Raw genomic sequence first — 18,106 nt, 5'->3', positions numbered from 1 at the left:
TTGGATATTGCTTGTTTCTTAATTGGAACTGATTTAAGAATTTGCGTCCTACATGTGGGATGCCTATGAATTTTATCCGAGCATGGGGATTGAAACACGAGGTTGATGTCGCTAATAAAAATTGGAGATAATTATGAGTTGAAGATGCATGACCAATTGAGAGACCTTGGTAGGGAAATTGTTCGTCAAGAAGATTACAATGCGCCTATGAATCGAAGTAGGGTGTGGTCTCATGAGGAAGCCTTGGAAGTACTTCAGAGAAATAGGGTAATTGTTACCTCTATCGTTGTTCTGCCCTCTTTTTTTATGCAAATTCTTTCAATTGGAATCAATTTAGACCTCACAGCCAAGATTATTCTCCTTATATTATTTCCTTGATGTGATTAGGATGAAATGTTCTTAGCATCTAAACATGGTAGACATTTCTTGTTGGGCTAAGGAAAGAAAACTTTTGGGTTTAGAGAATTAACTCCCTGCTTGTTAGTGGTTACTTATGCACTGGTGTTAGCATGAACGCATTCTATGTCGTTATTCGACCCATCGTGCTTTTTTCCCATGAAGTGACCTATTGCACTGATTCTTTAATCGGATAAGAGAAGAAATAGTGAGAAATAGCGTAAACCAAAGAAGGGAAGATATGAAGACAAATATATAAAATGTTTCACAATAACTCTAGAGGAAGATTACATGATATTATTCATTAACCAAAAAAAGGTATTTGTGTACATGATAAAATCTAGTCTGACCTGAGCGTCAACTTCACCGCTATAGAATGAAGGCAAAGTGATATTGCTCTACTGTTAGCTGATTTGATGCAACATATGTGCAGGGAATTGAAAAACTTCGTGTTCGGGCCCTTCGTCTCGACAATTGCAGCTCAAACACGGACTTCACAACTAAACAATTTGAAGAACTACCAAATTTAAAGGTTCCTTCAAGTGCGTGCCAGAATTCTAATTGGAGATTCCAAAAAGCTTGCTTCCTGAGTTGCGTTGGCTTGAGTGGAACTGGCATATTGCGCCCGTGGCTACTAGATTTCATCTAGAGAAATTAATAGTACTTGATTTATCATGGAGTAAAATTTCAGAGTTTTGGAAGGTTGGAGTCATTTCAAGGTATGGAGAGCATGCTGTCTCTTCTTTTGTTTTTAATGGCTTATTCTTAGCGAAAATTTACCAGTCATTTTGTTTTGCAGGTGGCGAAGGAGTTGAAAGTTTTAAATCTTAAAGGTTGCAAGTGTTTAAAAGTTACTCCTGATCTCTCAGCCTTCCAAAAATTAAAGATATTAGTCCTTGCAAATTGTGGCAATCTAGAGCAAATTCACCATTCTATTGGAGAAGCCAGGACCCTCGTTTCTTTGGACGTTTCACAATGTGTGCAACTCCGATTGCTACCCCCAAGAAATGGGCAAATTGGAAGAACTAAAGGAACTATACATAGGCGGGACTGCTATAAAGGAAATTCCTCAATCTCTAGGTTTTTTGAAGAAGCTGGAGATACTTCACGCCCATGATTGCAAATCATTGGTTAGACTTCCCAACTCAATTAACTATCTCGTAAATTTGTTGGACCTTGACTTGAGTGGGTGCATCAAATTATATGAATTTCCAGTGAATATCAAATCCCTAGTAAAATTGCAGCGCCTGTTATTAGGCGGAGTGGGGACTAAATTTCGTGGGTCGACCCCCTTGAAAATTCGGAGCAATGAATTCCCCCGTGTACCAACTGGGTATTTGTTATTTGAAAACCCTTCCCATGTATCACGAGAACGAACTAGGCTTCAGGAATTGAAAGACTCGGTCGACCCATTTATTAGAAATTTGGGATTGCCATCTCGAGCCATTTGGATTTTACTTGAATTGGGAGAATTGAACAACTTGAAAATTTTGGATATTACTGAAAGTAAATTGAAATATTTACCAAGTACTAGAGGCAAGTTCAGCAACCTCGAAGAATTGCATGCCTCGCACTGCACAAGTTTGACAGGGAAGTTCCCATAGATGGGTTGTCTTCACTAAAGATCCTTGTATTAAGTCACACAAACATTTATGGCTTCTCTGACAAATTCGATGAGCTTTCTCGTCTAGAAAAACTGGACTTACGTGGCTGCAGGATGCTTCAATCGCTGCCAAAAGCATGAGTAAGCTGCGTTCTCTACAACACCTTCGGTTAATTGATTGCCACAGACTTCTGTCACTGCCAGAGCTTCCTGGCTATTTAACGATTCTAGAAGTCACCTGTCAGCATCGCACATTGCCTCAACTTTCTCACCTAATCCATCTAAGAAAGCTCATAGTTTCCAAATGCAAATTGTTGGAATCCATGCCGGATCTTCCCTCAGCAATATTGAAGCTTTCTATTTGCAGCTGTGATGAGTTGAAAGAGTTGCCAAGTTTGTCAAGTTTAGAATTGTTGTCCCAATTAGAGATCCAAAATTGCTGTGAGCTGACGAAGATCAAAGGGTCTGGAAGCATTAAAATCCTTAAGACATTTGAGTGTATCGGGAAGTAAGAAGTTATCCAAATTTGACGGCCTTGAACATGCAGAGTCCTTGAGATACTTGGATATGAGTTCTTCCTCAGTGAATGAAGATCTAGTTCAAGGTCTTGGCAGATTGAAAAACTTAGAAGAACTGGATATAAGTGGCTGTGAGTACCTTATAAGACCAAAACTTTCGCAATTAGTGTATCTGAAGCGATTACATGTTCAATACTGCCACCACCTAGTTAAAATTGAAGGTCTTGAGAGGTTGGAAAAATTGGAATGGCTGGATATCCAGGGTTGCACATCCATTGAAATATTACCAAGCCTCTCGTGCTTCGATAACCTGAAATATTTGCGCATTTTGCATTGTTCGAAGCTTCGTGAGGTTGAGGGCCGAGAGAAAGTCCAACGTGTGTACAAATGAGGATTCAACGGCAAGGCTCTCAACAAATAGTCCACATCTGTCAAATTTTGAGATCTAATGGAACGATGGGGTTGAATCTCGCATGAACTCGTGGAGATCACAGAGCTTCAGGACTCCACGGCGTCTATACTCTAAAAAGACGTTCAGCGATGCAACCTAGCGGAATCTCATATGTTCATTGCACCGCTGCGGCAGAGAAGCAAGTGGTCGATGAAAATAATGCTTCGACGAGTCGAGCACTTCGGCTATGATGTCGGAACGATTCGCATTTCCTTTCGAAGTTAGATAAAAGCAGGTCGCACTATTCTTCGTCAAGATGTATTGCCAATTTCATCAGCATTTCCTAAATTGGTAAGACGATTTTCCTGCTGTTGTACTTTTGTCTCTGAATTAGTTCAAGGAATGGAGACGCTGCCCTGGAATTTTTTTTTTTTTCCTGTTTTGTTTTTTTTTTTTTTTTGGGGAGCGGCGAAGGGGGAGGGGAGGAGTTGGGGAGATCTGGCCTGACACGATGCTTCAGGGGGAAAATCGGAAAAGTTCTCCACATAGATAGAAAAAATTAGGAAAAATGAAAAGGAATTTCAGTTTCCTTTGCATTGAAAACGAACACGAAAATAAATTTCGGGAACCAAAAGGCCCTTTACAACTTAAATTCGGGTTTTCTCGTTCTTTTCTTTAATTTATATTTTTCATATTTGGCCAAAATACTTAATATCCAAAATTTCAAATTTCCTGATGAAAAAAGAGGAAAAGATCGATAATTTTTTTTTTTTTTTTTGGTCTTCTTTCCCTTTCGTAAAATAATTAGGTCGTATTTAATCATTTTCCACTTGAAATATTTTCTTTTAATATGTTATCATTTTCCACCTGAATTTTCATTTTCTATATCCCATATTGAACTTAGGTTTGTGTTGGTTGGTGTTGACCAAACGGTTGAGCGGCTGCCGGCCAGCAACTTCCGTGCACAGATGGAGATTCATTCTTCGTACCCGGTCCATCTCATAATCCTTCGCGGGTTGGTAAGGAGTCAGTCCAGTCCACTGCTAACTGTTCCAGTTCGTTTTAGAATCACAATATAATCAGAACATCCGCATGACAAGCATCAATGTCTATTGGTGGTTAGGAGTCTGACACATATGGCTGGTTATGCTTCCTGAAAACCGTCACTTTCTGATTAGTGCATAGGCCTGATTAGCTACTTTTGGTCGTCTACCAACATTTTCTTTGTGTAATTTCACTTTTGATTCTTGTATTAGGTGAAGTCACACTTGGAAATATACAAGCAAAATGCTCAGGCTATATTATCGACTTACTTGAGCGTAATGAATAAGATCCTCACTTGCTCTCAACTGACTCTTTCTTCCACTTCTCATTAACAATTGTATGGCAATTGGTAACAACCTGCCATGGATTGCATTTTGGAGAGTGTAGATTGATGGAAATCACCCCAGAGATGTGGCTTTCAGTGAAGTAGACTCACTGCTGTAAAGGGTGCAAAAGATAAAGCAAAAACAACAAAACTAGGTATGAGTAACATCATCCGAAGTGCAACTGGGATCACTCTACTTTGATACTTCAATCATGAGTTTCTTTTTCTTTTCCTTGAAGTGGGAGGCCACCAGTTTTAGAAAAAAATGAAGGATAGAGACTTCCACTCGTTGACCGAAAGGATGTATTGATGTATAATTAGCAACTAAGTAGCGCAGCTCAGGAAAGTATAGACAGCTTTAAATGATTCAAAGGATGAGTTACTTCTCATGGAATCTTCTAGAAGCACAATGTAAAGGATTAGTTTTGCTTAACTGAAGGGAGTACTCTGGAAAGACTGGCAAGGAATGTATTGCAGGACAATAATTATCTTTGCTGAGAAAAATGACGGAAGTCCTTTTGTGAGGATATATCAAAGAAAAGGGTTGATGTTGCAATTCATAAATGTCGAGTTTCTTAATCTCAATGTCTTGTAAGCCCGTGACGTTTCTTTCAGGGAACCTTGTATTTGGGATCTCACTGCCATCAGATGAGGGCGACTAAAAAGGAGGTACTTCATCATGCTATAATTTATCCTTGTTCCTAGTTTGAAAGCTGCAACGTGGATCTGCAGAGTTTTTAATAATATCTATGCTATATCCGTGCCTTATTTTGCTTTAGCATTCTATAGGGTAAATGGCGGGAAAACCTACTAGATTGAATGACATTCCTCACTCTAGAGAAATCAGGACATATTTCTATGATTCTGTGCTCCAAGCAACGCAGAGAGACATATATGATGGAAAAACAAGACTAAAGGTAGGATATTCGTCTTTGATGCTGTTTTCATTGGCCTGAGTTACTCGAAGAAAGAAACCAAAGAGAGATTTAGATATCCTACGTCGTCATTTTTTCTATATGTTTATTTGTTCTTATAGTTCCACACACGACTTTTGATACTGAAAATCAAGCTGATCCCTTTTTATTGATACAAAAAAGAATCCAAAGCTGGAAATTTAAGGGGAACCTCCTACTCAAACAGATTTACCCTGTTTCATCTTATTACAGTTTTCCTCATCAACCTATGCATGTTACTCCCAAAGCCAAACTCATGCTGCTCTTCTTGTGAACATTTCAGGTAGAAATCAATATCCCAGAGCTAAACCCAGAAATGGAAAGATGATCATATGAGAACATTTGGTCCTTCGTCAAACAGATAATAGGAATTTAACCATATTTTAGTGATGCAATCTGGAAAGGATGTTTATAGAATTGGTACTCTGATGGAACTTGTCAGGGTTATTGCTCTTTCATTTGCTGACGATGGAAAATGTGTTAAGGTATACCTGACTTAGTTCCTGTGCCTCTCCTACGTTAAGATTAGGTGTTGGTTACCCGTTTATATTCATATTTGTTAGAAAATCATCTCGAGGGTCCATGGGAGAAGGTGCTCTTGCTGGAATGCCACTGCAGCTTGCTGGTAGTTGCAAGATATTGGAGTTCATGGATTGGGGAGATCATGGTGCATTAGGAACCTTTGTCAAGATTGGATCTATAGGTATATAGTTGGGAAAATTGAGTTTATCTAAATGACATATGCTTGTTAAAAGGTTAGGGTGATCGTACCATTGACTACTTCTCTCCTTGGTCGTTGGCGGACAAAGTGGTCGTTGTCATAATACACGCAGAATCCAAATATATAGACTCTAAAGAGTCCAAGTATACGTGGTAAGGGACTTCCAAGTTCCTCTCTTGACATCCAACTCCATGCAAGAATTTGCCCAACATGTGATTAGTGCATACTTTCAACTTTAGACGTTGTGTTTCCTCTTCTTTCTTTTTTAAGTCATGGGGGCTTAAAACTTTAATGTCTTTGATAGGGAGGGGGCTCACATATCAATCTTGTATGCTTAGATGGCCGTTGCATTGCACCTCTGATCCGTAGCAGCATTTCTATCATTAGCTTATATCGCTTTTCAGAACAATTTTGGAATTATTTAACAATGTGTAACTTTACTAAGCCTTAAATCTGCAATAGGTGCCAAAGAGGTTGACAAGCAAGATGACATTTTTAACTTAGTGGCTCCTCAAGAAGCCGTGGGTAACTGTATTATCGATGTAAGGAGATTGATAGCAACTGTATCGTTAATTTTTTTTTTTTGCAATTATGTCCATTCTATGACTTGTGTTGCAACTATATGGTTAAGCACCCCTTGATTTTGAGATTGCAGGATCTCACGGGCATGACTGAATTGGCTGATTAGGCTTAAGGTTTGTCCTGAAATTTCTGTTGAGTTGAACACTTTCATTGCTTGCGTTATGACAGTAATTGCACTTAGCGAGGTATTTAACTGATGAGTGGTTGATAAATATCCACGTTTCTGTCCCATAATGTCCTACAATTGAGGCTGCAGCCATATCCTGCAGCTGGTCATTATTTGGTCAGTAGAAGAACAGAGACAAATAGATATCATCTCTCAGTCATTTTTTTTCTTGTTTTACAGACTCACAGGGGTAAGCTATTCTTCAAACCAAAATCAGCCAAAATCTTGTATAAAATGACCCCAAGAAACTGAGCAATTTCTTCAAAATAATGCTTGCATGTTCTTACCATTCTTAATCCGTTGCTGAACATTTTGTCTGCAGACCCGCATCCAGTGTTTTAGCAGAGTCTGCAACTAATGTTTTTGCCTTTTCTAATGAGCATGGCTGTTTTTCTCCAGGATTTACAAGGTTGCAGTGGTATCATGCAAGTAAGTACATTTTTTTTTCCTTTTTTTTTTTTTCTAGAACCATGCGAGTAAGTACATTGTTAATATGTGGAAACAAAATAGATATAGATTTGATCTGATTCTCTTTATCTTGAAACTTGTTTCGAAGACTATGGGACGGGACAAGAGACTATAGCATGCTGCATCATTTGAGAATTGCTATTCTTCCGGCTTCTCTATTATGCAGGAACTTAATACCGAATTATGGGTGCTCTCAGGTGAATTTCCCTTATCTCTGACACATATCTCATATTCTAGAGCCATGGCCTTGCAGAAGCGCTGTTTGATCACAAGGAATGATTGAATTTTACATCCTATAAAACTAGAATCAATCAAGATTTGGCTTCGGGGTGGCCCATCCTTACCACCAGAGGTCTTGCCTTTTCCGCTTTCTCCATCCCCTTGCCCAGCAAAAGAAGAAAGACAACGCAGAAGAATTGCGAAGCTTTCTCAGAATGAAAATTCTGTGTGGAAGTAAGCAATTTCTTCTGCATGCATGAAAAAAAATGATTCTTGATGGTGTGCAAAACTATCAATGATGTAGATGTCAAGACATCTGTACTCTCTGGAAATTGTTTATCTTTTCTTTCAAGGAGATTGCTGGCTAACTTCAAAGGTGAGAATCTTCGAATATGGGCAAGGTTTAACACAAGTCTTGATCACACTAAGTACGAATCGAAAAAACCTCAGCAACAATCGAGCATGTTTGATGAAGTTTAAGCAAGTTTTACTGACCTTCAGATTTGTCTTGACGCTCATTGGTGATGGAGCTGTTGTTCTACAAGAAACACGTAAAATCAATGCGGAATCTGTGCTGATTGAAACCAGAGGCAGGACGCGAATCACTTGGCTTTAATCCATTGCCATAATCTTCATTTCGGTCGGAGGAGGGTACGAACACGTCCGTGAAGATGAACTCCAGAATGGAAAACGGAATTTCTGAGAACACGAGAACGAAACCGAGAGTTCAGCACTATAGATTGAGCCAGAATCAAAAGCGAGAGAAAAAAGAGGAGACTTAGCTCTGGTTTTTGTGCTGGCAAGCCACAAGTTGAAGGTATCTGAGCTTGAATGATGATGATTGATGCTCCGAAGAGATCATTGGAACCGTGCCGGATTGAACTTGAATCGCAGCTGAATTGATGAACTTCGGAAAATAGACAATCATTGAAATCCCAGGGCACATCCTGCGGCCAGCTCGTGTCTCGAGCTTATCCATAATGCGGTCCCTGTCGTATACGACGTTTTCCTTAGCCTCGGGCGACTTCACATCTTCCTCTTCTCCTGCATCCAATTCTGATTCGGAATCAAAAGCTTCATCCTCTGGCATATCGTCCTCATCGAGTACGCCGGTCTCTCTCTCTCTCTGGCCTTCTCAGTCTCACCAGCACTCTCTCTGCGTTGCGCTTCCTCGGCCGAACAAGCGAAAAACCCCCTCCCTTGAGCTCCAAGGATGTCGCCAGCTGTGTTTCCAGCACGCCGATCGACCTTGCCGAGCATTGCACGCACGACATTCCTCGTCGTCCTTCGCTCGTACGACGTCCGCCATCTGTTTGTCGTTATGCCTGCAGCCAAACCGGCGAAGGAGGAGGAAGAAGGAAGAGATGAGCGGGCCGGGCTAGGGAAGAGTGGGCCCGCCTTGCGCGGGGTGAAAAGAGCGGGCCACAAAGAAGGAGGCCCGGATAGGCCCAGCCCTGACCGGGCCCTATTTGATTTTTAATAAATAATCATATTTTTAATTAATTTTAACTTTGAATTTTTTAAACTAATTAATTTTTTAAAAATAATTTTAATATTTAACGCTGGTAATGCTAATCTTAATGTCTATATTTGATGCAATTTACAGAAAATTATTTTTACAAGGAATTAAAATTAATCCATAATTTTCTACATTATTAAGCCCTAAGAAATAAGGCAGATGCTCTTCGTCAAGTCAAGCGTGATTAGAAGCTATGATGTAAGAAGGGAGGATTTGAATCCAATCAAATGATAGAGTGAACAGAGTTCTTAGCTTTGGCTGAAGTTGCGACTGAAGCGGAACAAGCAACATATTAGATGATAAACATGCACAGTTTATAAATGACAACCGTATAATTCCGTTCAATGAAAGATTCGTGGGCTTATACGAGGGGAACACCCATTGGCTGATAAGAACATGGAAAAAGGCATCTCTTCGGGAGAACAGTGCTTCCCCTTCTCATCGAACGAGCTTAATGATAAGCGACGAACAACTTGAGATTCCTCGAGTAGAGCAATTTGATGAGGTTGGCCAAGCGTCGCTGGAGTCTGAGGTGGAGCAGGAGGCTCCGTCCTTCCCCACTCTGATTTCTGGGACGAAGGATGCCCACTTCCCCAGTCGAGCCTCTTCTCCCGACGACTAGCTCTCGGTCATTCTTCATTAATTCGTCTTCTTCTTTTTCCCCTCTTGATCCATGTGTATCTTGAAGTAGAAATTGTCAAAAACTCAGCTCCGCATGGTCACCATCTTGAGCAGAGCCCGAAATTAGGCATTTTAATCTTTCATACAAGCATAGAGACTCGGTTCAAGAGTTGTTGGAGGAGCCAAAAATGAAACGTCTCTTCCCTTGTCTTGCATCCAAATTTGCCCATACCGACAAAGATAGCAAAGGTCGAAAAGCAAATGATACCACTGCGCCTAGCTCGTCCGCCGCATCCAAATTTGTCCAGAGCAACAAGGATAGCAAAGGTCAAAAAGCAGATGATACCGCTGCGGCTAGCTCGTCCGCCGCTCCGAAAGGAAGTAACAGTTACGATGTGTTCTTGAGTTTCAGAGGTACAGATACTCGCAATACCTTCGTGGATCACCTCTACAACAACCTTGTCGATGCTGGAATTTCCGTGTTCAAAGACGATGATGAGCTTTGTGAAGGTGAGGAGATCGGCACCAACCTTCTCGCGGCCATTAAGAATAGTAAGATTTCCATCCTAGTTCTCTCTCAAAACTACGCTTCGAGCAAATGGTGCCTTCAAGAGCTCGTTCAAATGATTGAGTGCATGAAGAACGCTGGGCAAGTTGTCCTGCCCATATTTTACCGGGTTGAACCGGCCGATGTACGACACCAGAAAGGGAGCTTTCGAGAGGCTTTCTCCCATTTAAGGGGGAAATATTCTAGGGAAGACGTTGCCAAATGGAAAGAAGCGCTCCAAGAAGTGGCTTCCTTAAAGGGATGGGAATCGGAGAAAATTGCTAACGGGTATTTCAATTTCTATACAAACCTTATTTAATTTCTTTCAACTGGATCTTGCTCGTAGAGAAAGCTATTCTATCTCGTTTTTCACAACTTGTGCTTGCTTTTTTAGCTCTTGTAAGCTATAGTGTGGTAATAATAAGATACAACAGGATATGATTGTTCTTCTAATTCATTTTAGCTTGAATCTTATAAACAGCCGTGAAGGAGAATTGGTGAGAATGGTCGTCAAAACAGTTTTGAGCAAGTTAAAGAGGCCTTTCAACCGGTTGTTCTTGAACAACTTGTCGGAATTGATGATACCGTGGCAAATATTCTAAGATTGCTGGATGATAACCACCATTCTACCCAAATTGTCGGCATCCATGGAATGGGGGTATTGGTAAGACAACTTTAGCCAAGGTCGTTTACAATAAGCTCTCCAACCAATATCAACATCGTAGTTTCATTACAGATATTCTAGAATCCTCACAGCACAAGGGCATATCATGTTTGCAAGAGCAATTAATAAGGGATATACTAGGAAGAGAGGATAGAGTGTCGAATGAGGATGAAGGAATTAGGATCATGGAATCCAGATTTAAACATAAGAAAGTCCTACTTCTTTTAGATGATGTGGATAACCATGATCAACTAAAAGCTTTAATTGGGAAAGGTGACTGGTTTGAGAGGGGAAGTAGAATGATCATTACCACAAGAAGAAAGTCTATTCTCGATGATGCTAATGTGAACGCCACGAACTCAATGGAATGGCTAAGGATCAGTCTTTGATCTTGTTTAGTAGACATGCTTTTAGGAGGGACTCTCCTCCACATGAATTCGAATCTTTGTCTCGTGATATCGTATCCACTACCGGAGGGCTTCCTTTATCACTCGAGGTTATAGGCTCATTTTTGTGTGGGAAAAACAAATCGTTATGGCAAGACACATTGAAAAAGTTAAATAAAGTACCACATAAAGAAGTGCATAAGAAGCTGAAGATAAGTTATGACGCACTGGACTATGAGGAACAACAAATATTTTTGGATATAGCTTGTTTCTTTATTGGAACTGATTTAAGAATTGCATCCTACATGTGGGATGCCTGTGGTTTTTCTCCAAAAATGGGGATTGAAATATTGAGGCTTATGTCGCTAATAAAAATTGGAGATAATCGTGAGCTGAAAATGCATGATCAATTGAGAGACCTTGGTAGGGAAATTGTTCGTCAAGAAGATTACATTGTGCCTATGAACCGAAGTAGGGTGTGGTTCCATGAGGAAGCCTTGGAAGTACTTCAGAGAAATAAGGTACTTGTTTCCTCTATTATTGCACTACTCTCTTTTTTACACGAATTCCTCTAATTGGAATCAATTTTATACCTCACCGCTAAGATTATTCTCCTTATATTATTTCCTTGATGTGGTTAGGATGAAATCTGCTTAGCATCTATACATGGTAAACATTTCCTACAAGTTAAGGAAAGAAAATTTTTGGGCTTAGACATTAAACTCCTAGCTCATTAGTGGTTACTTGTGCACTTGGTGTGTGTTAGTATCAATTAATTCTAAGTCGTTAGTCGAGCCATCATGCTTATTCCCCGAAATGACACATTGCACTGAGTCTCTAATCACATAAGAGAAGAAAAAGGGAGAGATAGCACAAACCAAAGAAGGGAAGACATTAAGATTAATATTTAATGTCTTTTGCAGTAAATTCATAGGGAAAGATTACATGATATCATTCATTAAGGGCAAAAAAGAAAATAATACCTAGCCACATGATATAATTTGGTCTGATCTAAGTGCCAACTTCACCCGTATAGAACGAAGGCAAAATGATATCAATCCACTGTTAGCTGATTTGGGGCAACATTTGTGCAGGGAATTGAAAAACTTCACGTTCAGGCCCTTCGTCTTGACGGAGCAAGCTTACTCGATGAATTCACAACTGACCAATTGGAGACGTTACTGAACTTAAGGTTCCTTCAAGTGCCTTTATTTTCTATACTAATTGGAGATTCCAAAAGCTTGCTTCCTAAGTTGCGATGGCTTGAGTGCCGCAAGTGGAATGCATCCTGGGCTGCTAGTTTTAGTCTAGAGAAATTAGTCATACTTGATTTATCATGGAATTTAGAGCTTTCAGAAGGTTGGAGTCATCTCAAGGTCAGAGGAGAGCATGTTGTCTTTTGTTTCTAATGGCTTACTCTTATAAAAAATTCATTAGTCATTTTATTTGTAGGTGGCGAAGGAGTTGAAAGTTCTAAATCTCCGACATTCTAATCGCTTAAAGGTTAGTCCTGATCTCTCCGCCTTAAAAAATTTAGAGATATTAGTCCTTGAAGGATGTATTGATTTGGAGCAAATTCACCATTCTATTGGAGAAGTCAGAGGCCTTGTTTCTTTGGACTTATCAAAATGTCATAATCTCCAAGTGCTGCCTAGAGAAATGGGCAAATTGGAAAAACTTGAGGAACTAAACATAAGCAAGACTGCTATAGAGGAAATTCCTCCATGGATAGGCTCTTTGAAGAGCCTCGTTTCTTTGGACATTTCGGGATGTAAGAAACTCCGAGTGCTACCCAAAGAAATAGGCAAATTGGAAGAACTGAAGGAACTAAACATAGACAATACTGCTACGGAGGAAATTCCTCCCAATATAGGTTCTTTGAAGAAGTTGGAGATACTTCACGCCCGTGGTTGCAAATCATTAGTTGGACTTCCAGAGAGCATTGGATCCCTTGTGGAATTGCGACACCTATCATTAGGCAAGGAGGAGGATACACCTCCTTGGGTTACCCTAATTGACATTTCGAGAAATCACTTCCCTTATTCAATTAGGAAATTGAATCGGATGAATATAAAGGAATTGCCATGTAAGGGCATTCGAGAATTACCTGAATCCATTGGAGATTTGAAAAACTTGAAAATTTTGGATATTACAAGTAAATTGAATAATTTACCGAGTACAATAGGAAAGTTGGGCAACCTTGAAGAATTGCATGCCTCGCATTGCAGGAGTCTAGGAGGGGAAATTCCTATAAATGGGTTGTCTTCACTGAAGATTCTTGTATTAAGTGGGACGAACGTTTCCGGCTTCCCTGACACATTCGATAAGCTTTCTCGCCTTGAAAAACTAGACTTATGCGGATGCAAGATGCTTCAATCTCTACCGAAAAGCATGAGTAAGATGCCTTATCTGCAACACCTTCAATTGATTGGTTGTTACGAACTTCAGTCATTACCAGAACTTCCCGGTGGTTTAATAGTTCTAGAAGTCACTTGTCAACATCACGCATTGCCTCAACTTTCTCACCTAATCCATCTAAAAGAGCTTACTGTTTACGATTGCAAATTGTTAGAATCCATGCCTGAGCTTCCCTCAGCAATATCGAAGCTTTTTGTCCACGGCTGTAATAAGTTGAAAGAGTTGCCAAATTTGTCTAGTCCGAAATTGCTGTCACAGTTAAATATCAAAAACTGCCGAGAGCTGACAGAAATCAATGGTCTAGAAGCATTAAAATTCTTAGTACATCTGAGTGTTCTTGGAAGCAAGAACCTATCCAAATTCGACGGCCTTGAACATGCAGAGTCCTTGAGATACTTGAATATGAGTTCTTCCTTAGTGAATGATGATCTAGTTCGAGGCCTTGACAGATTGAAAAACTTGGAAGAGCTGGATGTAAGTGGTTGTGAAAACCTTATAAGACCAGACCTTTCGCAATTGACACATCTGAAGCGATTAGACGCTTATCATTGCCACAATATAGTTGAAATTAAAGGCCTTGAGAGGTTGAAAACATTGGAATTCCTGATTATCCAGAGCTGCACATCCATTGAAACATTACCAGACCTCTCGTGCTTTAATAACCTGACCTATTTGGAAATTTTGGGATGTTTGAAGCTTCGTGATGTTCAGGGCCTAGAGAAAGTCGGTTATGTGTTAAAATGAGGGATTCAACTGCAAGGCCTCAGAAAACCGTCCACAACTATCGAATTTCGAAAATCCAACGGAACGATGGGGTTGAATTTCGCATGAACTTGTGGAGGTCACAGAGCTCCAGGACTCCAAGGCGTCTAGACTCTAAAAGACGTTCAGCGATGCAACTTAGTGGAATCTCGTATGTTCATTGCACCGCTGCGGCAGAGAAGCAATTGATTGATGAAAATAATGCTTCGACAAGTCAAGCACTTCGGCTACGATGTTGGAACGATTCGCGTTTTCGAAATGTATTGCCAATTTCATCAGCATTTCATAAATTCGGTAAGACGATTTTTCTTGATAGCCTGCTGTTGTACTTTTGTCTCTGAATTACTTCGAGGAATGGAGACGCTGGCCTGGATTTTTTTTTTTTTGTTTTTTTTTCTGTGGTCGATCTGGCGTGGAAGTTGACGCGATGCTTCAGGGGAAAAATCAAAGAAGTTCTCCACAGGTGAAAAAAAATCGTAAAAATGATAAGGGAGTTCAGATTCTTTTTTTTTCTTTTTTTTTTTTTTTTGGGTCAGAAAATTTCAGTTTCCTTTACGTTGAAATCGAACATGAAAATAATTTTCGTGGACCAAAAGGCCCTTACAACTTAAATTCGGATTTTCTAGTTCTTTTCTTTAATTTGTATCTTTTACATTGGGCCAAAATACTTAATATCCAAAATTTTAAATTTCCTGATGAAAGAGGAGAGGAAAAGGTCGATAATTTCTTTTTGTCTTCTTTCCATTTCATAAAATAATTAGGTCGAATTTAATCATTTTCCAATCAAAATATTTTCACTTAATATGTCATCATTTTCCACCTTAATTTTTCTTTTTCTATATCCCATATTGAACTTAGGTTTGTGCTTATTAGTATTGACCTAGTCCACTGTTAGCTATTCCAATTTCCATCGGAATCAAACGTTATCTTCAACTTGCACCAGAATCACAGCACAATCAAAATATCTGCATGAGAAACATTAACATCTATTGGTGACTAGAAGTCTATGACATATATGCTTGCTTATGCTTCCTGAAAATTGTCACTTTCTAATTAGTACATAGGCCTGATTAGCTACCTTTGGTTGTCTACCAACATTTCCTTTGTGTAATTTTACTTTTGATTTCCGCATTAGGTGAAGTCACATTTGGAATATACAAGCAAAATGCTCAGGCTATATTATCGACTTACTTGAGTATACTGAATAAGGTCCTCCCTTGCTCTCAACTGACCCTTTCTTCCACTTCTCATTAAGAATTGTATGGCAATTGGTAACAGCCTGTGATGAATTGCATTTTGGAGAGTGCAGATTGATGGAAATCGCCCAAAGAGGTGGTTTTCAGTGAAGTAGACTCACTGCCGTCAAGGATCCAAAAAGATAAAGCAAAAACAACAAAACTAGGTATGAGTAATATCATCCGAAGTGCAATTGGGATCGCTCTCCTTTGATACTTCAATCGTGAGTCTATTTTTCTTTTCCTAGAAGTGTGAGGCCACCAATTTTTAGAGGGAAATGAAGGATACTGACTTCCACTCATTGACTGAAAGGATGTGTTGATGTAGAATTAGCAATAGCAACTAAGTAGCAAAGCTTCGGAAAGTACAGCCAACTTTAAATGATTCGAAGGATGAGTTACTTCTCATGGAATTCTAGAAACACAATTCAAAGCATTAGTTTTGCTTAACTGAAGGAAGTACGGTTGAAAGACTGGTAAGGAATGTGTTGTAGGACAATTATTATCTTTGATGAGACAAGTCCTTTTGTGAGGTTTCTATCAAAAGAAAAGGGTTGATGTTCATGAATGTCGATTTTCTTAATCCCAATGTCTTGTAAGCCTGTGACATTTCTTTCAGGGAACCTGTATCTGATCTCACTGCCATCAAATCAGGCAACTAAAAAAGAGGTACTTCAACATACTATACATTTATCATTGTCCCTAGTTTGAAAGCTGCATCATGGATCTGCAGAGTTTTGATTAATATATGTGCTATATTCTTGCCTTATCTACAGGGTAAATGGCGGGGAATACCTACTAGGTTGAATAATATTCCTTACTCTAGAGAAATCTGGACATATTTCTACGACGATGTGCTTCAAGCTATGCAGAGAGCCATATATGATGGAAAAACAAGACTGAAGGTAGGGTATTCATCTTTGATATTGTTTTCATTGGTCCGAATTACTTGATAAAAGAAACTAACGAGAGAATTATGATGCGTTTGAACAGAAGAAGGCGTTTGGTAAACTTGTTCCGGGAATAAAAAATGAACAAAAACACGTTTGGTAAATTTGTGTTTTTTTTTTTTTTTTTTTTTTAATATTTTTATTTTCTTTTTCTTATTTTCTTTCTTTTTATTTTTATTTTTTCTTCTTTTGGCCGGTCGCGGCCTCGGCCATGGGCGGCGACCGGCCGACGAGGGGCGGCCTCACCCAGCCACGGCGAGGCTCGCCGGCCCGGCGAGGCCGAGCCTCGCCCAACCTTGCCCCACGTTGGCGAGGCTCGACCTCGCTTGGCCGGGCGAGCTCGAGGCTCGCCCGATCCGGGTGAGCCCGAGCTTGCCTAGCCACCGGCGAGCCCAAGCTCGCCCAGCCACCGATGAGGCTTGCGGGCATGGCGGTGGCCCGGCGAGGCCGAGCCTCGTCGGTGGTTGGGCGAGCTCAAGCTCGCGAGAATCTGGGGGCAAGCCCGAGCTCGCCCACCAAGGCAAGGCCGAGCCTCGCCGGGGCCGGCGACGCTCGGCCTCGACGGGGGCCGACAATGCTCCGGCGAGGTTGCGGGCCCTCGACCGCCGGTCGACGGCCATGGCCGAGGCCGACGACCGGCCAAAGAAAAAAAAAAAAAAAAGAGAAGAAAAAGAGAGGAGAGAGAAAATTTGTTCTCAAAAATTGTTCAGAAACAAGAACGCGTTTTTTTTTTTCTTGTTTTCGTTCCAAATGTGTTCCTGAGAACAAAAAAATAGATTTGGAACAAAAAAACAAACGCGTTTCTGTTCTTTTTTATTCCCTAGAACGAAAAAACAGAAAATTTGTTCATAAACAGAAATAAAGAACGTTAACAAATAGGGCCTTAGATATCCTTAAGTTTATACCTTTGTTTGTTTTTATAGTTCCACAATCATGACTTCCAAATACTTAAAATCAAGCTGATCCTCTTTTTACTGATAAAGAAAGAATCCAAAGCTGGAAATTTAAGGGGAACTTCCTACTCGAACAGATTTACCCTGTTTCATCTTATTACAGTTTTCCTCATCAACATATGCATGTTACTCCCAAAGCCAAACTCATGCTGCTCTTCTCGTGAACATTTCAGGTAGAAATCAATATCCCAGAGCTAAACCAAGAAATGGTAAGATGATTGTATGAGAACATTTGGTCCTTCGTCAAACAGATAATAGGAATTTAACCATATTTTAGTGATGCAATCTGGACAGGATGTTTATAGAATAGGTACTCTGATGGAACTTGTCAGAGTTACTGCTCTTTCATTGATGGAAAACGTGTTAAGGTAAATCTGACTTAGTTCTTTTGCCTCTCCTGTAGTAAGATTTGGTGTTGGTTACCCGTTTATATTCATATTTGTTAGAAAATCATCTCATGCAGGTTTGTGTTCAAGCGTCCATGGGAGAAGGTACTCTTAATGGAATGCGACTGCAGCTTGCTGGTAGTCGCAAGATATTGGAGTTCATAGATTGGGGAGATCACGGTGCATTAGGAACCTTTGTCAAGATTGGATCTATAGGTATATGGTCGGGGAAATTGAGTTTATCTAAAATAGGTGATCATACAATTGACTACTTCTCTC

The 18,106-nt window shown here is 40.0% G+C and overlaps 1 protein-coding gene across 15 annotated transcripts in view; it reads left to right on the top strand.

Annotated features, from left to right (window-relative positions):
* The window catches only part of LOC104438856 (adenylate kinase 5, chloroplastic-like), a 51,341-nt gene that overhangs the window by 30,640 nt on the left and 2,595 nt on the right, over positions 1 to 18,106 (top strand). For 4 of the 15 annotated variants that reach the window (XR_005549653.1, XR_005549651.1, XR_005549650.1 and 1 more), the window contains exons 1-6: positions 14,734 to 15,512; positions 15,613 to 15,705; positions 16,315 to 16,443; positions 17,615 to 17,650; positions 17,736 to 17,809; positions 17,905 to 18,043. Coding sequence is in view for 1 of the 15 variants with exons in the window: in XM_039309125.1 (XP_039165059.1) it covers positions 5,813 to 5,933; positions 6,414 to 6,424 (132 nt within the window). In the remaining 14 variants the exon portion in view is untranslated. Of the gene's footprint in view, positions 1 to 5,807; positions 5,934 to 6,413; positions 6,425 to 14,725; positions 15,513 to 15,612; positions 15,706 to 16,314; positions 16,444 to 17,614; positions 17,810 to 17,904; positions 18,044 to 18,106 lie in introns of those variants that run through there. The other 11 variants (XR_005549658.1, XR_005549655.1, XR_005549659.1 and 8 more) reach the window with 10 other exon arrangements.

The sequence above is a fragment of the Eucalyptus grandis genome, chromosome 3 (assembly GCF_016545825.1).
Source record: "Eucalyptus grandis isolate ANBG69807.140 chromosome 3, ASM1654582v1, whole genome shotgun sequence".
In the NCBI taxonomy this organism is placed as follows: Eukaryota; Viridiplantae; Streptophyta; class Magnoliopsida; order Myrtales; family Myrtaceae; genus Eucalyptus; species Eucalyptus grandis.
The sequence above is the reverse complement of the archived record's forward strand: the minus strand, read 5'-3'. Positions and strand labels throughout refer to the sequence as shown.